Source organism: Anas platyrhynchos, chromosome 1, assembly GCF_047663525.1.
Source record: "Anas platyrhynchos isolate ZD024472 breed Pekin duck chromosome 1, IASCAAS_PekinDuck_T2T, whole genome shotgun sequence".
Lineage (NCBI taxonomy): Eukaryota > Metazoa > Chordata > Aves > Anseriformes > Anatidae > Anas > Anas platyrhynchos.
The window spans coordinates 107,911,176-107,932,735 of record NC_092587.1 but is presented as its reverse complement, the minus strand read 5'-3'; the positions used below and the strand labels follow the sequence as shown (position 1 = coordinate 107,932,735).

General features: G+C 40.1%; 1 protein-coding gene across 4 annotated transcripts in view; it reads left to right on the top strand.

The window, feature by feature from the left end:
- APP (amyloid beta precursor protein) overlaps positions 1–21,560 on the top strand; it is a 213,010-nt gene that overhangs the window by 138,830 nt on the left and 52,620 nt on the right. For all 4 annotated transcript variants that reach the window (XM_038187849.2, XM_038187846.2, XM_038187842.2 and 1 more), the window contains 3 exons: positions 4,382–4,515; positions 12,220–12,294; positions 13,415–13,573. In XM_038187849.2, coding sequence (XP_038043777.1) covers positions 4,382–4,515; positions 12,220–12,294; positions 13,415–13,573 — 368 coding nt within the window. The remainder of the gene's footprint in view (positions 1–4,381; positions 4,516–12,219; positions 12,295–13,414; positions 13,574–21,560) is intronic.

The window sequence follows — 21,560 nt, the reverse complement described above, 5'->3', positions numbered from 1 at the left end:
TGATAGCCATTTCTTCCACAGCTGTCAACACGTGCTTTTTGATCAGTCTTCTTGCAGCACTAGAACTAGTTACATTATAAAACAGACAATGCATAGAAAATGAAACCTCCTTCAAAGAGCCCATGTGGTCAAAAACTGACATCAAGCTGCAGATTTTTAAGGAATCCTTACACGTAACTGATGTCTGACCAAATGTTCCCAATTTACTATGAGAAAACATGCAACACATCCATAGAAATAAAACTCCCAAATGTACTGGAAAGGAAATGGTAGGTTTTATGCCAACAGCCATAAAGACATTTTAAAATGTTTCTCCTTTATTGCAGAAGAAGGGAGGCCCAGTATTTCTGTAAGTCTCTTTTGGGGCGGTGGGCTGCCAGTTATTGTTACGCTGGAATCGCAAGGCTTTTAAACACACTGTAGGTAATTACACTTTTAAAAAAACAGATGGGGAACTTCTCACATAATCATTCGTAGGCTTTATAAATACAGGGCGCAAAATCTTGCAGGGCTTTGTGTTTTTAAGAGCTGAATGTTTTATGTCAGAGAAATACTTGTGATTTCAAATTACGTAGATGGCTAACTTGCTCATAAGAGAACTGCTCCAGAATATAAACAGAAGACGAAACTGTGTATGATCATTTCATCTTACCTTTTAGTATTTTCCTAAACAATGATGCTGAACTTCCTTTTAATGAAAATTGTATCTTTTTTGTTTTTTAAGCATTTAAACGTTATCTCTGCAGTTTGAGATGTGGTCAGTATTAGTAGGTTGGTCTCTGCAGGCATCACCTACATGTGTGACAGATCCATACAAACACTCCAGCAGTGGTACACGGGCACAAGGCACTACATGGTGCTTGGTGCCCGGCTCTGGACGTGCCAGAGTGCACAATGGAGAACCACATCCATCCTTTGGCCAGCGATGTCCCTCTTGTGTTTTACAGGTCAGGAGTGATTGCTTTCTCCTCCTAGCCACTATCGCTCGTCGTTAGCATTAGCATCCTCAGTGTTAGCTCAAGGGAGCCCGTTGCAGGTGGATGTCAGTGTATCTCCCGCATCCCTTCCAGCATTCCTGGATGCAGTCTGGCTCTCCCAGGCATCCAGCTCTGCTGCACTTAACATGCAGTCAGTCTTTGTTTGATTTGGTTGTGCTCTCTGGGCTCCCACTAGGAAATTCGTAATTCTTATTTTCCAGTGTTGATGCAGTTCCAAGAAGCCATTTGTGAGCCTTGCTTTCCCAAAGTGCCTGCTCTTGCTCTGAAGCAGAGCAGCTTCCCCGGAGAGCCACAGTTGTTTGCTAGGCCGGTGGTGCTCCAGGCACACGCTTGCTGATCCTATAACCAGCTTTGGGAGGGGGCTGCATTGTAAGGCATCCTTGGCACCCGGTGCTGAAGTCAGGCTTTCCCATTCTCAGCACCCAGCGTGGTTGCCTGGTCAGAAGCAGGCAGTAAGTGTCCCAGTGGGAAGCCAGTGTATTATCAGGAAATCTGGGCTGGAGAGGCCACGTGTGCGAGACAGCAGCTTTTGGTAACCAGACCTTAAATGTACATTTGGCTTAGCGGATCTCATTGCAAATTCTGGTGACCTTTCCTCCCCCCATTCAATAAATTAAAGGTTAAATTTGCATAATTCATTGGACAGTTATTTTGATCGTCACTTCTTTCCACTCACATTTGTACAGATGTAAGTTCGGGGCTGGGGGAGTTATAAAAGACAAGGAAAGATGGAGAATGAGCTGGAACTCACCCCAAAACCTGCTGTGTCCTGCAGAGGCAGCCAGAGGACAGCTTAGGCTGTAGGGGATTTTCTTTGCATGGCCCTAAGAAACTCTGGAGCTTGCTGCCACACCACATTTTAAATGTTAAATTTCACCCAGGTTTGGGGAGAAAGAAAGAGAGTCATGGAAAGCAAATCCAGCAAGGTTAGTTAAACATTGCAAAAGGGTATTTACATTCGTCTCTGGTGTTCCTTAGCTTCCAGTGGGCAAACAAGGAGAGTGCTGCCTTAAACTTGCCTGGCTCATCCCTAGGAATGTTTGGTTAACCTGCGTTGGGAAACGGGGCCCTGGAATCTGGTCTGGAGCTCTTACATTTCTCCCTGTTTGAAGCAGGATTTTACATTCGTTTTGTAAATGGAATTAAAATGTGTAACGCTTAACTGCAGCTTCAGAAAAAATAAAGAGCAATTTGGTGCTTGAGAGCTTGAAAAGGAAAGATATTTTTAAATAATTTTGAGCATTATAGAAATGTTTTCACTCAGTCCAAGCTTTGAATGTCTTGGGTTTGGAATTTGCTTACATGGTCAGAGCCATTCAGCTGGCAGCGCTGCACCCCAGCAGAAACCTTACACTTGTGCAGGACGTTAGTGGCCCTGTAAGTTTTTGCTGTCTGAAAGTTTTCGTAATAAAATCCATTTGGACATTCTGTGCTAGTATGAACAGTAGGCTCCTAGGTCTGCCCTTTCTGAACAGTTCATCCGATAGCTACAGAAGGTTACGATTTGCACACACATGGACAGTGTGTACAGATAGATGAGGGAATGTGGCAGAGGATGAGAGGTGGGGAGCCCATACCTCCTCACCCCTTCTTTTGACACTTGAAGCTGTGTAACAGTAATATTGCAGTCACATATCATTGAGTTATTAACACTGAGAATTTAAAGCAAAAGAGAATTTTTATGCTTTTATAACACATTAAAAAAACTGTCTGAAGCTGTAGGAGTAGCCTTAGAGTTGTATTCTATTTTCACAACTTTGGTGGCTTGTCAGGAGCTTCATTTGCTCCTGTTTGTTGCAATGCTTCAGTAATATAAAGGTTGACAAAATGCAAATCTCGCAACTAAATATTTATGAAACATCTAAAAGCGGTGGAAGGAGTGGCAATTTGCACTGCCTATGATTTCTCCATAGGATTTTTTGGGTTGCTTGTAGATATTTTGGGACTAGCAAGGCCTATCCTATGTTCCAGTGAGTAACATATAAAATCCATCGTGCAATTTCCATCAGCAGCAGCCTAAGCCCATCTGTGCCTTTTACACACCACATATCTCAAATGTAGCCAAGGCTTTCTGTTCATCCTTTTGTTTGTTTTTGTTTTGCATTTGGTGTTAGACATCTAATATAAAATCTGAGGAACAAGTTGGATTTTGCTTTAAGCTTTTCTTAAATGGAGGATGCATTCATTGGGACTAATACATGGAGAGCTTGTACTTGTAATTGATGATTAAAAAAAATAATTCAACCGACATAAATGTGTTTATATTTCAACTTATTTTGAGGAGAGTTGTCACGAATATATATTGGTTATTATTGCTCAGCCTAATCTTCAGACTGAAGTTTGCTTCTGTTGAAGACCTGAGAGATATTTGAAGGGTGGGAGGCAGGGAAGCCTGTGGGTTGTTTTTTTTTCTACCTGTATCAGTCTTCCTAGTAAAACATAGCACCTCTGTAAGTAAACTATTGTACATGTAGTCATAAGACTTTAAAGAAATCCTGTGCAGCTCTGTGTATTTGTTTGTTAAAATTCTAAAATTAACTTTGCAACTGTTGAACAAACAGTGACCAGGGAAAAAAAAAACGATTAGATAATGAAGATTTTAGTGATAATGTAGCTGGAACAAAATTAAGAGTTTTTTGAATTGCTGTTATGTCTCTAGCACACAAATGTTACACTACTTAATCTAGAGTCCGTGAATGCTACTGCTAAAAAATTGGTCCTTGAATTACACCAAGTGTGCCTCTTCCTGCTACTGGTGCATAGGTACAGCCTAGTTATCTGACGGGAACGGCTGGTCATTACAGCATGCTTTCTGATTGTTTCCAGCCTCCATGAGGGGTTTTAGTAGTCAACACAGTTACAAATAAAGTAAATATCTGTGAGGCCAAACTGTCATTAAGGGAAGGATTTGAGTTATTTTATTAAAGTGCCACAGGATCCAGAGGTGCTTTAAAATGTATTTGCATTGGCACTCGTGTGTTACAATTCAGCTTTTAAAAGATAAACTAATATACAAAGCATGTCGTTTGCAAAGGGCTTTCTGCTGGTCTATGTACTTTAGTCATTGCCAAGCTTTTTTTTTCCTTCTAATTCTTTCCTTTGGCAGTGGTTTCTAACCTGTTTGGATAATACTGCTCTGCCTGCTCGTGCTGAAGAGTTTTTTCTGGATTATAACATGGGAGGGAGAAGGGGAGAATATTTATTTGTATATTTATATGTATTTGCTGCATGTAATATACTCCTCTGAGGCTACGTGAATGATTTTATTCTGATGAAAATTAGAACAGATGTTTCTTGCCTGGTTCAACTAAATTTTATCTGTACTAAAGTAGAAATTCTGCTTTTCTTCTCCCTTCCTTCCCTCTCTCAAAACTTCACCTCAGTCCCTACCACAGCTGCTAGCACTCCTGATGCTGTTGACAAGTACTTGGAGACACCCGGGGATGAAAATGAACATGCCCATTTCCAGAAAGCCAAGGAGAGACTTGAAGCCAAGCATCGTGAAAGGATGTCTCAGGTAAGGGGAGATTTCTTTATCATAGTATCATAGATTTATCACTAAACATTGCAGGGATCTTTGTCTCTCAAGTTGTAAGATGCTCGACGACCTTTATTTTCATGTTTCCTAAGGCTTATGCGGGTTGCCATGCCCATCTGCAATGCTGTATTTACTGCCTTTCTGACTCCATCTAAGAATTCAGCTGGAGCTGGCAAGGTCATCTGTTTGTGCTTGGATCACAGCTGTGGCCCTAGGTTGCTACAGCTATTTATGCTGGTAGGAAAAAAAAAAAAAGAAAAAAAAAACCTCTGCTAAAAATTGCTTTCATTTTTGTTGAAGAATGTTTGGTGTGTGATGTTATTCTTATAATCACATGAAGAGCTTTACCAGTTTTATTCATCCTTCCTTTGCAGAGGCTAAGGTAGATTGCTTGTAATCAGCTTCATTTTCCAGGTGTATGCATACATGGCCATGCCCTGGTGTAACATAAGCTTGCATATATTCATCTAATGCTCTTGAGCCTCAAGGTAACATAAAATGCATCTAAAGCCAAGGCAAAGAGGAGAAATTAGTGCTTCTGAACTCAACCAGTCCAACTGAATCAACTCTTTTTTTTTTCTTTAACCAGAGAGTTTTATGTAGCCTGAAACTATATACTGTTTTTAATCTTATTGAACACTAAGAGAAGAGCTATCTGTTCTTTCAAAAACAGGGTTTATAACAGAAATGCCAATAAAAATTGCAACAGTTCTGCTCTAATAACAGCAGTGAAAAAATATGAAAGATTTAAAGGAGATCCTGTGATGCATATTTTTTTAGGATGGAAGAACACAGAAATTAATGTAGTATAATTCAGATGCACTGCATATGCTGTGTAGATATTTTAATAATTATTATTTCCATGTAACTTTCTTCCCCTGCTGTATTACTGACACATTAACCTTTAGCTTTTCGCTGTAATGTTTGAGTAAACCTGAGATTAGACTCTTAGTGTAAGTCCCCCTCTATTAGTACTACAGCTGTATCTTGCACCTTTCTAGTAAATAGGCCAGGGCATCTTACATGAGGCAGTCATTGGTTGAAACCACATACAGTAAACATGGCGGCTTTTCCTGAAGTAGTCCTCAAATTCTCCTCTTGTTGTCTCCGAAATTCAATATGCAGTGTAAAAGTTGAGTTGAGTAATTAAGGGCAATATTTCTGTAAAAACCGCAGTTTTTTGTTTTTTATTTATTTTCTGCAAAGCTGAAAGGTTTGCGCAGAAGAACTAATGAAATGCATAGGCACCCAGAAACAGCATACAGGGAGAATATACGTTGCCAGTGCTTCAGGCTAAGAAAGTTAACTGGAAAAGCTACTGAACTGTAGCCTCAAAAAACTTCTGGGTAAATGCTCTGCGTGCTCTACCATGTTCATTTGGGGGAACTCAATAAATGAAGGCTGTGGTTCAAGGCTTTGACTGAAGATCACGCTGGCACTGCCACGTGCTCTGCCCTCATTAGGATGTTCCCAGCCATCCTTCCTGTCAGCACTAATGAGCGTACAGCTGTGGGGTGAGGCAGGTCAGCTCTCAGCTCGCTGCCTTGTCCCTCTTACCAAAAAAATAACAAAACCACAAAAAAACACAAGTCTGTGCAGTTCAGCAAGCTAAATCAGATCTGAGAAATCAAAATAGGTACCTCAAAGAAAGAAAGATAATCTAACTGATCTTTAATATGCCTATGCTGATGATTAAATCACAGCTTAAAGTACATTAAAGTACATGTCTTGAAGTATGCAGAACACCTGCAGAGTTTTTAAAAATCAGGTTTCCCTTCTATGAGTAATGTCTTGTATAGCACTGAGCTAACCTCTCCCACCTAATGTTTCAAATGTTTTAGAAATAAAAGATCTTATGGGCAGGGAGAAAAAAGCAGTTAGTTTACCATTCCACGTCTTGTTTCTCATGTGAACTGTGGTAACTCTGGGTCCTATACCACTGGCCTGCTTTTTGGCAATTTATCACTTTTTATATTGTCTTTAAAATCAGGAATTTTCTTACTATGTATTTAACTAAAAATTAATTTGAAGCAGTTACTTGTTAGATCAAAAAGAATGCCAAATAAATAAAACAACTTACTCTTTGTGTCCATGCTAGTGAGAGTCACTAGTTAAGCCCTCCAGCTGCACTGAACATATTTATTCATTTTTGGCTTAGTAGCTCAAAGTCTGGTTCTTTCAAAGCTGGAAAATAGGGATAATAAAGGAGCAGAAATGTCCTTTTTTCTTTTATTAAAAGAGAGCAAATGATCGTGTCTTAGCGAATGATCAGTTTTTATGAAAATCAAGTCTTTCATTAATCTTGATAAATGACATAATCAGAAATAAATCAGTTATTAACTAAATACAGATATTTAATAAATGAGCTGGTTTTTAAACAGTACTGATTTAATGCACACTTTATTTTGTAATAGTTAATTATGAAAAAAAAACACATGTTTTCTAGCTCACGTATAAAGCTTAATCATGTACGGAGTAGGAAACTGTAGCATTTAAAAAATAAATTGAGATTAAACATTTTAATTGAAGCATGCCATCACGGCAAATGCAGATTTTCTGTGTATTCTCTTCTTGAGTTTTCCTGTTGTTCAGCATGAAATTATCACAGCTCTTGTTTCTTCTCCCCTTGCATCAAAATAGACAGGCAGAGAAGAGACCCTGCTTCTGTCCATGGTCATGTTGGTTCATTGTTCACAGCTCCTCAGACTCTTTTTAGGATTGTCTATGCTCTTCTTGTACAACGACCTGATGCACCTCTACCTCACCCAGTTTTAATCCCTTCTGCTCTTAAGTGTCCATGCCTGCAGACTTCAGAGTGAAGGCTTTTCTGCCTTTACATCTGCACAGCATCTGGAAGAACAAGTCTTACAATCTTTCCAAAGCAGTGCTGTAAAAAGGGCATTACATTAACATACAATTTTTAACTTTTCCTAAGTAATGCTACTCTAAATAACAGCAAAACTGCGTTCCCATGCAAACAGGCTAGCCATTCATGTGCAACCTTTACATGTTTGCTGTTTTTTATGTAACAGGAAGAAAATATGCTAATTTATCTCAGGCTGCCCTAGTTGTTTCCTGTTTTGGTACAATTCCCCTTTCTCTCTTTCCAGTTCGTTAACTTTTGTACAATTCCTCACTTAAATACTTGCTGCTAAATAGCCTGGAGAAACCAGATACTGAACCTTACTCAAAAAAAGCAGTATATTTATACGTTTTTTCCTTAAAACATCTTGAGATGTCCTGATGTCTTGTATTTATTCTTTCCATGGCTGTTGACAATGTTTTGGGTATCATACTGTGCACAGTACTTATGACAGGAACTTAATGATACTTTGTCTCCCAGAATAGTCGTGCTTCTTGGAAGTTCATTTCCAAGGCAAATATCTGAAAATACTGCAGTCCTCAACAAGCTTGAACTTGAGAGTGAGAGCTAGCGTTGTGTTCAAGATATTTAGTTTCTTTCTGTGATGAGAGCATAGTTTTAAAAATGAAACACAAAATGCATCTAAAACAGTGTGTTTGATCCTGTTAGTCATCAGTGTACATCAAAATGCGTGGTCTGTGTCTAGATTCCTGGGAGATGAAGATTAGTCCTCTAAGCAACTCAGAAGATATTTTCCATACATTGAATACAGTTTCAGTTAATCAGGGTTTGCTTACTTTCTATTTCCCCACTCACAACCTGTATGCAATACAATGTACATAGATTTCAAAACCTTATAGGAAGAAGTCTCCCTTTGTAACTGTGAGAGGAGAAAAAAGTTTCTGACATAGTATAAAACATCGCTCCTCTCTCATACCAAGGGTGACACCCATCAGTGCATAATTTGGAGGGGTGCCAGGGGGATATCAAAGGTCTTTTCTTTCTTATATTCATCAGGTAGGGTCACATCAACAAACCCATAGTAGCTGATAGTGTTCATCTGTAAGCAGACGTGGGTAACAAGAGTTGGCTGGCTGTTCGCCACCACTTTGGATCATTGTATGCTGCTTGTTCCAACATCCTTGAGAGGTTTGTTAGTACCAACAATACCATATTGCCTGCATAACAGTGTCTCTGTTACTGCGTGTGAGGGCTCTTGCCTTCTCTAAAGCTGTCAGCTTAGCAGGAGTTACCCCCCTCAGTTACATTCAGGGTTCTTTGAAGAGATTTAATGATGTTATTACCAGAAAAAAAGGTCAAGACTTAAGTGTGAAAGAAAAGCCCTTGACGAAAGTAGTCATCATATTGTGATGACTTTGACATTCTATCTATGCAGGCCTTCAAACACCTCTGCTGGTGTGATTGCTGTAACCCATATGTCTAAGTTCTTTCCTTGCAGATGTGCTTCTGTGCACCAGCGTAAAAAAATGGGAATAAATTCTGCTGGTTTCAGTGTAATGAGATTTTTGTACTTAGCATAGCTCTTAATAATGAATGGCGCTTTTCCCTGCTTCCTTTTTCCCTCTTGCTGTCCCCTACAGCCCAATTTCAAAAGAAGTCTGCAAGGCAGTAAGTCCTGAGTTCTGAAGAAGTTTGACTTTGAAACAGTTTGCTTCTTAAATCTCGAACAGAACTTGTCGTTTTCCTGGCATAAAGCCTTGGAAAGCCATAAATCTGCGTGGCTTTGATAGGTCTGTGCTTTCAGTAAAGGAGAATAGGTTTATAACTGCACACTGGACAAGTTTGGCCTTTTTCTGCACATACATATCTGGAAAATTAATTTTATTTGTTTCCTTTCTGCTTGTTGGTTTCCCACAGAGTACTGTCATACAGCTGTTAAGCTGTTAATCACTCATAATTCTGTAAAGGTCTGGCCTTCAGTGAGAGCCCAGCTTTTCTCTTGGTGGTAGGAACTGCCCATATGTAGCTGTAGGGCAGCTACGTCTCCAGTTAGAGCACACCCACAGGCTCTCACCCCACCCACACCCCTTTCAACCACTGAAGTCTTCCCAACTGCAAAAAACAACACTAAAGCAGAGTTTCTGCAGTCTTTACAATTAATGTTGTTTCTGCAAACAGCCATGTCACTCTGGTTTGTTTTTTTTCCTTCTTTTTTTCTTCACAAGCCATTCGCTCTCATACTTGAGCTGAACTCTGAATCCCTTCGTTTACATTCCTCCCAGCTACCTGTGCAGCCTTTCAGTTTGTCATCCCACCTTCAATGCTTTAAAAGATTTGAAGAAATATAATAGGCAGAGAGACCTGATCCAGTCAAAGGTCTCTTTATCCTGTTACCCACAATACTTGTTTTCATCATATGGATTAGCAGAGTGTCATTGCCTTTAAATTTTTCAAGATTAGTTTGGGGATAAAATTGCAAGGAGCTGTTGTTCTGAAAACCCATTGACTGCTCATTCATAGTGATAACGAGTATTAAGCAGATGTCATAGATGTGATTTGAAGGCATAAAAGGAGGGGCGGGAGAAGAGAATCATAAACTTGCCAATCTAGGTCAATGCTCAAGCGTTAACACGTATCATTGTAGTTTAGCACTTGAATTAATGCTACGGTTTGTGGGTCTTCTGTAGTGCTCATACCCTGGCACCATTGACATTCCAGTTCTCTAGAAAGATGCTGCCTGTGTCTGTGAGTGACATTTTCTAGGCCACCTTAATTATGTGGCCTAAGTGCACAATTAAGAGGTGAATACCTAATGTGCACTTAATACAGAGCAGCACTCTGAACACTAGTAAGTTGGGTGTTGCTTTTTTTTTGGAGAACACATCACAGTGTACTAAATTGCATCGTCATTTCATGTTCTTTGTTACTACTTTGCTGGAGAAGCAGTACAATCTTCTGTGCACTAAGTAACAGTGATGGTTCAGCCTATAAACCGAGTGCACAGCACAGAACATCCTCTTTTAGTAAGATGAACTTTCATGTTTCCTTGTAAATTTTGGTTTCCCACCTCATGAGAGCTTAGGTACAATTTACACATTGGTATGTATTTATCTGATTAAAAGATTACATAAATTGAAGAGGTATTTTTAGGCTGTATTATAATTCTTAGAAATCACAATCTTAACTTAGCTCATGTTTTTTTACTGGGAACTGTAAGCGGAAACTTTAGTCCAAAGTGATTTCAGGCCTTTGTACTTACAACAACTGCTGTCTAACCAAGCTGCTGCTGAAGCCCAGAGGTAGGCAAAACAATTAACCACACTGAAGTTTTCAAAATCACGTTTGCTTACCCAGATCTCCCTCCACTCATTTGGGCCATTACTGAGGCCAGAATTTCTGTCTGAAAAATAATTGCACTGGTAGTAAGTTGGTCTGTTTTTACTATGAGTGCTTTATTGCTGTCTTGAAATAAATTCCCAAGGTTTGAGTCAAAAGATAGCTGAAAACTTGACAATAAGATCTCACATACGGAGTCAGTATTGAGTGCTGTTGTCTTTATGCTGATTATTTGTTAGGGTCTACAACCCTATGTAGAACTGAGAAGGGATTACATTTCAGGAAATGGGACTTGTAAAAGCCTCCTTTGAGCCTTGAGGTTTTGTAAAATGGCACAGGCACCACCAGCACTCTCCTGTGTGTCCAGGAAAGAACCTGATTAATGATGTCCAGCATGTTGGAAAACTAGGGAGCCTGAGGCAGGAGCTGAGTGGTTGAGGCTCTACTAGCAGACGTGAGACACAGAAGATATACTTTGCCTTTGGTATTTATCCCAAAGAAATTTCAGTTGTACATAGGAGCTCTGAGCTTTTCTTAAATACTCTTTAGAAAGGTTATGTTTGAGAATTTCTGTTACAAATGGTAAGAAAGTGTGGATTGGGGTGAGAAAGAAGAGGAAATGTGCATTTTGAGGAACTGCTTATAGGTTTCTTCTGTCTTCTGACGTTGTGCTAATCTTGCAAATAACCAAGTCACATATTTGTGTGCACTGCATTTGGCGACAGCAGTTACTCCATAAAAAGTATTATCTGAGGAGTATGTGTGAGGAGTATGTGCCAGTTATGAAGTGAGGAAAGTCCATAACTAAGACCGTGAGAAGGTTTCAGATGTCACAAATGGCTAATTAAGAGTAACTCATTTCCTGATTACTGAAATACTGGCCTGTGTTCTGCAGGACGTGGCCTCATATATTGCTGAAAGGAATTATGCTGAAAGTTCTTTTAGATTATCTTTTCTGTCTGTGTTGTACTTGAGACAAAAGTATATTCGGTTCTTGAAATGTTTGGCACCTGTTGTTGATCAGCCTAGCACAAATTTCATGTAATTCCTGATCTGTCCTACTCAAAGGCCAGTGAGTCCAAATAAATCTAAAAAAAAAAGTGTGGTTCCTCCCACCTCCTTCCCCCCCAGAAATGTCATTTAGTAGAAATTTGCTTCTTTTGACCAAGGGCATACACTAAGATGGAAACATTTTCCTTTTTGTCTGAGATGAAGAAGGGTTGGTGTGTTCACTGTAGAGATTTCCACTTCCTTTGCTTGAGGGGTGGTTGACTGCTGTGTTGCTTCACCATGAAGTTTTATAAGAGCTTGGTACAGTGTTCAGACACAGTGGTTCAGTTTTTGTTTAATTTAATAACAGGATTCTGCCTTTGTTAAATGTTGTAACTGCTTTCTTATAGAGATAAAAGGAGGGGAGGAATATAAAAAGATGATTGTCTGAGCTACAGTGCTTGGCTGTTTCTGGGCCCTGAGACAAGAGAGGAAAATTTGAAAGTCACGCTCTGTTTTGTTTTGTTTGTTAGGTCATGAGAGAATGGGAAGAAGCAGAACGCCAAGCAAAGAACTTGCCAAAGGCTGACAAGAAAGCTGTTATCCAGGTAAAGGAGAACGCTACTGCAACCTTACAGCTGGGGCTGCAGTTGAAATACAATGGGTGTGAGCGGTGGTATAATTTTAAAACATAATTATATGGGAATTTAATGTTATTTTCTGCTCTTGCTGTTGCTATCTTTGTTTCCAGCTGTTAGAGGCTGCTGGGTGTCTCTGTATTTAGCAGCCAATTTCTGGAACAGAAGTGCAGAACTAGTGAGTGTGTATGTAGAGAGAAAGAATTTGACTTGAATTTCGATTTGCCATCAGTGAGAACTGAAAGCTTTCACTGTGAGTCCTTCTCAAAATTTAGGATGTGATAAACTAATAAGCTGCAAGACCTAATCTCAAAGCAGAGATGAAAAATGTGATTTAAGGAAGGAATCACCATCAGTTTTATCTGAAAGAAACCCTCAGCCAGAAATTCTTTTATCCAAATAATACTATAATTCAAAATTTCTGACAAGCCAGACACTCCTTGAAACCCACTGTGGCTATGTTAGGTATTATTCAGTACTGCTAGGAGGAATTCAGTGCAAAATTATAAAAAGGTAATGCTGAGAACCAGACTGCATTGCATATTAAATCCCACGACATTGCTCTCTATATATTTTGCCCAGTAAAACTTTTCCTTTATTGGAATGAGTTTGAGCTCATTTTTTCTTCCTGATGGCCAATTTGTAGGCAATTATAGTGACTCTGTATGGCTTGAATGTTTTGTTTGTGTGGTTTTTTTTTGTTTTTTTTTTTCCCACCAGGTAGTTTTGTTTGTAAAGTCACTTTGGTACGTGGAAAGCCTTCATGATTGCAGGAGGCAAGTGCTTGCCAAACTGCACCTTTTTCTAGGCTGAATTCCTTAGTGTTGAACAGTCTGAGGGGTCAAATGAAGGATTCACTGGTGGTTGTGCTGAAATGTTTGATTAATAAAATGTGGCCAGGTGTTCAGGAATAGAGGGCATCAGCAGTTCCTGTTGAAATCAATAAACAGTGCATTCAGTACAGAGATTGTGGAAGCCAAGGCAGTCTGTCATGAGGAAGCATACTGGTGATCTGCAGACAAAAGTTTTCACATCTGTGTTTGTCTGCTGATGTCTTCACTGTTCCTGTTGTGATGGGTGTTTTTTTCAGCATTTTCAGGAGAAAGTGGAATCACTGGAACAAGAAGCAGCAAATGAAAGACAACAGCTGGTGGAGACTCACATGGCACGGGTGGAAGCCATGCTGAATGACCGTCGCCGCATTGCTCTGGAGAACTACATCACAGCCCTGCAGACTGTCCCACCCAGAGTAAGTGCAATATCACAAGCCCCATTGGCTGTGTCACAGTCGCTTTAGTCGTCCTGGGGAAAAAGAACGTATGCCAGGTGCCGTCCAGCTATTCAGCAGCCAGTGTGCACCATACAAGATCTACTGCGGCTATCTATCAGTCAATTTCAAAGTTAAAAGTTTAGATTTAGTGTGTACATAAATACAGGTACAGGCACACACCCCATCCATCCATCCATCCATCCATCCATCCATCCATCCATCCATCCATCCATCCATCCATCCATCCATCCATCCAGATACTTAGGCAAAGAACACTGAAGTGATTTGGTTGCCTGAAATTGTAGCCATTCACAGATCCTGCTAAAGGATGATGATACAGTCCCTCCAAGTGGCACACAATAGGATATTTCATTATGTTGAGAGGGAGCTTAAGGATGAGGATGCCTGTGTTCTGGTTTGTGTGTTGAACTGTTCAGTGAAGGATCCTGTGAGGATTGTTGGATGGTGTGAAGACACCACACTGGCAATTCAGAGTTGTCCATGTTAGATGTGATGGCTATTTGTGGTGTAAACACTAAATTCAGAATGAGGATTTGGGTGGAATTTTTAATGATAGCATTTCTGTGCTGCTTATATTTAGTCCAAAACCAGCTAGTTTATTACCTCCAGAAAAAGAGAAACTATGTGAACATTGTGGGGAAAGCAGTCAGATGTTTTTTATACCTCTAATTTCTTGGACACTTCGTAGATGGAAAAAACATTATGTCACTGAAAGACTTTTGGGTCAGCAGTGTAAGATGTACCAATTGAATCCTGAATTTGGCCTCACAGGGAATTACATTAATCTGATTACAATAGTAAAATTGCATATTTTAAGCGAATTTCCTTCTGTAGAGAAACCGGCTTGTTCAGTGAGCATGAGAAAATGATCGTCATCATAATTCTTTATCAACAAACTTCTTCTACACCTCATGCAGCAGAACTCTTGTTTTTACCGCATGCCAAGTAAAGGAATAATCTTGTGTTGTCCGCCTGTCACATGGAAACTTCTGAGTAGCTGTATGAAGAGTTAATCTTTATTTTGCAACATATCAATTTGTTGAAAATAAGACAAGTCTGTATTAATGTGGTAGATGATGTTGTTTGATCCAATTGCGAGATGCTGTGTATTATAACCTCTGACTGTGGAGGTAGTGAAGGCTTGAACTCCAGTGTCTCACTGGCAGATACATGTGCAAGTTATGGACTGGTATGCAGCTTCCTTTAGGAAATTGGAGTCTGCGGCTCAGAACTGAAAGTGAGATGTGGTGAGTGCACAGAAGGGCTGCAGGTTGCGTTTGCTCTTTTGCTGTGTGGCTTTGAGTAGTTCACCACGGATACAATTTCACATTTCTCTTGCCGATCAGCTCTTGCAGTAAAGTTGAGCCTTGTACAAATGAAACGTTGTCTAAAAAGTATCCCAGAAAAATTATTTGATTTAAAGTAGTGCGTTGATCGGGCTGTCAGCTTGGTTCTACAGCTATCTGGGGTTGTGGAAAGTAAGGATGAGGAGCACACATAAGAACAGAATGGTCTCTTGAGCAGTCAAAATGTGCAACTTCACTCCTAGTGTAAGAGAACTTGACTTTTCATGTTTGTGAAATGCAGATGACATCTCCTGCAAAAAAAAAAAAAAAAATAAAGTGAACTGTAGTTGCAGAACTTCAAGGGGCAAAAATGTTGACACCGTCTTTGGGACCAGAAAAATCTGCATTTTATGTTTGGGTTGCATGTAGTCAGCTCCCAGGACATTTAAATTAATAATATATTAACTCTTTAAATAGGAGAGTGTTGGGCCTGAAAGATGGTGTCAATAAACATCATTTAATAGGTAACTCCATCAGAAATAAGTTTTGAAGACACTACTAAAGACTGGGATACATCCCATATTCTTGTCGCTTCAAAAACTGATCACCCTGAAATGTGCAGGCTGCAAACAAGAAGGTAACATCATATCAGTGGTACCTATGAAGGGGCTAATTGCAATTAAGTTGAAACTATTGAAGGATAACAAAAGCTCTTAGACTTTTAAGAGTCCCTTTACTAGTTTTGTTAAAGGTACTGTCCTTGCCAGCTCTATTTTGTTGCATGCTCTGTAGTTACTGACAGTTCAGACATGCTTCTGAACTGCCAGTCAGGTGTGTGCCAAAACACAAGAAAAAACTGATCTTTAATTCAGCAGGAGGATTTATCTGGTTTTGTTGTGAAGCAGAGGGTGAAACCTGAGCAGTGATTAATTATAGCTGAATGGCCTAATGAATGAGTCCAGTCTGGTAACCGCTTTGCAGGATAAGTTAAGGTGCCAGAAATTTCAATATATGCTAAATCCAAACTCTGGCTGCCTAGCCAAACAGAAAATGGAATCAATGGAAAATTCAACTCTGATACCCCAGCTATATTTTTCTCTGGCAGAGAAATGGTTCCCTAGTAAGCTAAAAGGACATTTGATGCAATTTTGTGGTCTTTGGGAGAGTAAGTCATAACTTTACCGATGACTTGTTAAGTAATTTTAAAAAAGGGAAAATTTTCTGAAGTTACGCAAAAATGCTTTTAAGAACCCCCTTCCACTGCATGTTTCAAATTAAGTGCTTTGCTATGAATGCATTTACTACAGAAGTAGATTCTGAATCACAGAGTCACAGAATGGTTTGGGTTGGAAGGTACCTTAAAGATCATCCAGTCCCAACCCCCTGCCATGGCAGGGACACCTCCCACCAGACCAGGTTGCCCAAAGCCCCATCCAGCCTGGTCTTGAACATCTCCAGGGATGGGGCACCATGGCTCCTCTGGGCAGCCTGTGCCAGTGCCTCACCTCCCTCTGAGTAAAGAATTTCTTCCTAACATGTAATCTAAATCTCCCCTTGTTTAGTTTAAAGCCATTACCCCTTTTCCTATTGCTGCACTCCCTGACAAAGAGTCCCTCCCCAGCTTTCCTGCAGGCCCCGTTTAGGCACAGTCAGGCTGCTGTAAAGTCTCCCCAGAGCCTTCTCTTCTCCAGGCTGAACAACCCCAGCTCCCTCTGTCTTTCTTCATAGGTGAGGTGCTCCAGCCCTTGTATCATCTTCATGGCCCTCCTCTGGCCCATGTTCTAATACGTCCATGTTCTTCTTGTGCTGGGTCCCCAGAGCTGAAGGCAGGGCTCCAGGTGGAGTCTCACGAGAGCAGAGCAGAGGGGGAGAATCGCCTCCCTCACCCCGCTGGCCATGCAGTTCTTGTTGCAGCCCAGGATATGGTTGGCTTTCTGGGCCGTAAGCACATGTTGCTGACTCATTTCAAGCTTTTCATCCACCAACACCCCCAAGTCCTTCTGCACAGGACTGCTCCGCAGAGCAGCTTTGGGGATTTTCCTGTCAAGTAAGCAAGCAAGCTGTTTCTGTTGTGCCAGGGAACATGCTCGACTACATGTGCTTCACGCTGTCCTCTACCTGTACAGCTGTTGGCGTATGTGTTTTCAGTGCCATTCTGCCTAAAACTACAAGTATCTGGGAATCCTTTATTTATTTATAGTACTGAACAGCTTCAGTACTGGGCCAAAAAACTTAACTGCAGGATTTTTTCAGGTGTTATACAGATCATTGCCCAATGCCAGTGTCACAGGAGTTCATCAGGATACCAGTCTGAGCAGCAAGGTAGCCAGGGAGCATGCAGGAATGAAATTACGTAGCTTCAAGGTCTATTAGAACATAATTATGAGGAAAACCAAGTATTTGTACTGTTGTGTTCTCAAAAGCACTGCCACGCAGGCTGCCCAGAAACTTAAATTTGATCCTCATTCCTGATTCCTGAGGCAGCTTAGCTGTGCTGCTCTACTTTGTTGCCTTTGAAAATGGGGTGCAGCTGTTCGGTATCCAGTATCAAAATACCGTATTGTTTCATTCTGCTTGATGGTTTTACTATAGAAAAGGCGGATTAGCGGCAGTTGGAACTAATATGCTTCTAGTTTTTAAAACAGTTGGAGATTTTCCCCTTCATTTTGCAAGTTAAATAGAGGAATTCAAACGAATCAGTCTCTGCAAGCAACTTGGTTCTGTAATTTGCTTATATTTCCTTTTTCACATGCATGTCAAATTTACTTGGATTTATGTCTCCCTGTTAAATCTTCGGTGGTAACAGAGGCCTATTCTCTGTGGGAAGTCGGGGGGGAGATGTGGAGGAGAGATGGAGAAAAGAAATGCAGTTCACAGTGGTGAAATAAAGGGTTTCAGAGCAAGCAAACATACAGGAAATCTTTGAAAGGTAATTAATTAACCTCCTTACATTGTGCATCAAGTAAACTGAGCATATAATAATTAAAGCCAGTTTCTTCTACTTCAGAACTATTTTACCAAGATGTAAATTACTGTTGAACAGAACAGGGTAATTAAGATCAACCCTAGCATGTACATTAATCCATTTGAATTTATTTGCTGTATTTTTTTTTTCTTGTCGCCCTTACAATCCTTCAGGGTACCATTTGTGCCTTGAGAGCAGTGTCTGTTCATGCAGGGAGAGCGTAGTGTGGGCTGAAACTAGTTGAGTTCAGCTATTTGGACGTGGAAGGGGGATCTGCAGAGGGGCCCTTCCTCGGTGCCTCTGCATTCTGGAAGCTGGAAGCCTTTTCTGAGTCCGGCGAGGTTGCTGTGGAAATATGCAGTTGGAGGCAAGCCAAAGCGTCGCTGCCGATCTTGTGATAAAAATCCTTCTGTGCCTTAGGAGAGATCAGTTCAGCTCTAATACTCCACCCTGTATCCTGCTCCCCTAAATCTGTAAAGTTACAGATGTGGAATTTCTCACATATGCTCAGTTTTGTGGGATTTGTGAAATAGACAGCATGGATTTCATCTTTGCTTTTAAACCAGGTCAGACTGAGATACATGGTCACCTAAGTCAGTTTTCCAGTAGCTTCTGAGGCTTTTCAGTGAATAAAACCAGACTCTCTTGTTTTTTCCCTAGTCTGTGGGCTGGAGCATGTGGTATAGTCATACACCTAGTCTTGCCAGTAGGGTTTTTTATATGAGCTCACTGAAGACAGAAGAGGCAATTCCAGACGGGTATTAAGTTCTGCAAAACTTTGACAGAGTCATCATAGCTAAAATACAAAGTTTTAAAAGAGTGAACAGAGACCAAATTTATTTTAATTTGTCAAAGTCAAGTAAGTTCAAATCCTGAAAAGCGACTAACGAGATCAAATCAAATACTTTTCATTTTATTCTGCCTCAGGAAAAGTCCTTGGGAGAGAAGGCAAAGGGAAGTTCTGAGTACCGTTATAGCGATGTGTGTAGCAACACATTTCCTTACAAACTAGCAGAAATTATGAGAAGACATCTTTAACTCAACACGAAAGGTAGCTGGATGGGACTTTCACATGGGTGAAAAGTCTTGCATCATCCCAGTCAGCCTTTCTTGAATGTTCATAAAATGAACTGCATCAAACGTGATCCATAAGTTAATAACACAGCAGATAAAATACCTAGTATGGTATATGAGGTATTCCTAATAAGTGAATGAAAAGAAGCAATTGTTGCACATTTTAAGAGCCGTATTCAGAAAGGACTGGCAATGGACCTTTCTCTAAAGGCAAGATGAAATTGCAGCATTGTGAAACTTGCCTTTCTGATCTAGAGGGAATTTTGATCAAAATTACAAGCCAGCTCAGAATTTCCCACGGAAGTTGCATGGCACAGAGATGGGAGGTTGTATTTTAAATACACAGAAGTGCTTTAATATGATTTTCATGTTGTTTCTGTGTAGTAAGTATTTTGGATTTCTATGGGGAGATTGTAAGTTATGTTTATAACAATCCAAACTAAAGTTGATGTTTCCATTTTCCAAGCTCAGTGAAATTGCACTGTTTCACCACTCCCTTAAAATCTGAAGTGTCAGGCTAGGATCTGTGTGGATATCGTATACGTGTACACAAAATATGCATATATTTTACCTGCTAGAAACTATTTGGGGCATTTTAGATCTCATCCTTTTGGGGGATTAGGAAGAGTGAATTACATTTTCTTGTAAATGACCTACAGGAAAGGTATCAAGTTTTCATTCGCTAAACTTGCAGATGTGAGTGAACCTACCTTGTCCCCATTTCAAGGGAATTCATTACTAATGAAGCTGAAACTTAGAACTGAGAGAGAGTGTATAAAGAATTGTAAAGGTTGTGAGTTATTTTAGTTTTGTTATGTACAAATTATAAGAAACATTTTCTGCTAGCTAGAACAAAATCAAGGTAAATCCTTGCTAAGATGGCAAAGATCTGTAGAGAATATAATCACTAAATATTCTCTATTTAAAATTTTGTGTGAACATCTTCAGGTGGGCTGCTTTTCGCAGGGCTCTCCTGTTCTGTTTGATAAACCAATACTATCATCCTAAGCCATGTTATGGTATGAGCGTTGTCTTCAAACAGTTTGCAAGTGTAAATTCATTTCCTCCAGAAGAGCTCAAAGTGCTTTTGAGCATTTAATGAAATATAGTTCATGCCTGTTGTAATGCCTAAAAAGCTGAAGTGGAAAAAGAGCCTGTGTTCTCCAGTGATTGATGCTGGGAACACCTTGCACATTTAAAGACAGAACAATCGTAGGCCAGCAGATCCCACTGGTGTGTGTTTGGAGATAACTGCAACAGTAATGTTTCCTTGTTAGAAGAAGGATTTCAGTGATCTCACCTCTAAGCTGATGCTACCTGAAATAAAGGCACCTTTAGCCACGCTGGACTGAAGAGTCAGTGGGGTTGGATCTCACCACCAGGTAGCCAGGTTGTCATCAGTGGTTTCTGCTTTGTTTAGACTTGTCTCATACAGCTTTTAATAAGTTGTCAGGATTGCATCTATCTATCCACAGAATAAATTGTCGTCTTAATAAGAGAATAGGCATATTCGCTACAGGGAAGTTATCTTTTTAATGGTGCTTTGTCAACCTAGATGGCCTGCATATTCCATGTAAGTAGTCTATGAATCTGCCTGCTGTGGAGTGAATGGGTTGAATACATGCAAGTCCCAACATACAGAAACTCTCTATAAAGTAATACTTCAATAACATTCTCCAGAATAAACAGGATTTGAGACTAACAACTAAAATACATCTGTTAGCCTGCCATGATGTCTTGTAGAAGGACTATGATCTGTCTGTGCTTAGTGTTAGATAAAAAGCAGGTGTTTGAGAAGGAGATCTTTAGAGTAAGTTTCATAGGAGTAAATGATGTGTCCAAATGTGCTTGAAATACTCAGAAGCTGCATGTAACAGGAGACTTCAGACAGCTTCACTCTGCATCACCCTGTGTCTGCTTATTAGATGTTTTTGTATAATTTTTCTACATTTGCTTAAATAATGAGTGTGTGCCAAGATGCTGTGGATTTAAGCTTCTTGCCAGCCAGACCAGAGTTTTCCAGTACTCAGTAACCAATATTACTCCTGACTGAACAGCATTCCTTGCTAAATGATAGCATTCTGGATGTAGTGCTGGATCCTGTTGCTTGGGAAGTCACTGGTCATTCTGGTTCCTGGCTCAGTTGCAGATGCCAGCAGTGTTGGCCAGGGTAACTAAAAATATGAGGATAGTGGAAGTCACGTTGGGAGTATCCTGGTCTCTTTCAGAGGAAAGCTGACAAAAACAAGCCGACAAAACAGATACAACTGAAAATAATGAAATTATTTCATGAGGCACTTAGGCAGCCCCTGGTGGCTGATTCAGGTTTAGTTATTCTGTGAGATATATTTTATAAGATAACTACAGACATGGATATGTTGAGTTTTCCGTGATAACACATGCAGAAGAATTACAGATGCTAAAAGCAGAATGTTTTAATGAAGTTTGGCACTTGGTACATTACTTCTGTAGAGCGAGAGGTGCAAAGCTGGCTCTGGCATCCATAGGCATTTGTTCTTTTGTCATAGGCAGTGTCAGAGCTCATGCCTCAAAAACTTAAATTAGCTGATATTAGCAACACTTTCATTGATAATGTAATCTTGGGGCTCCTGCCTAGGGT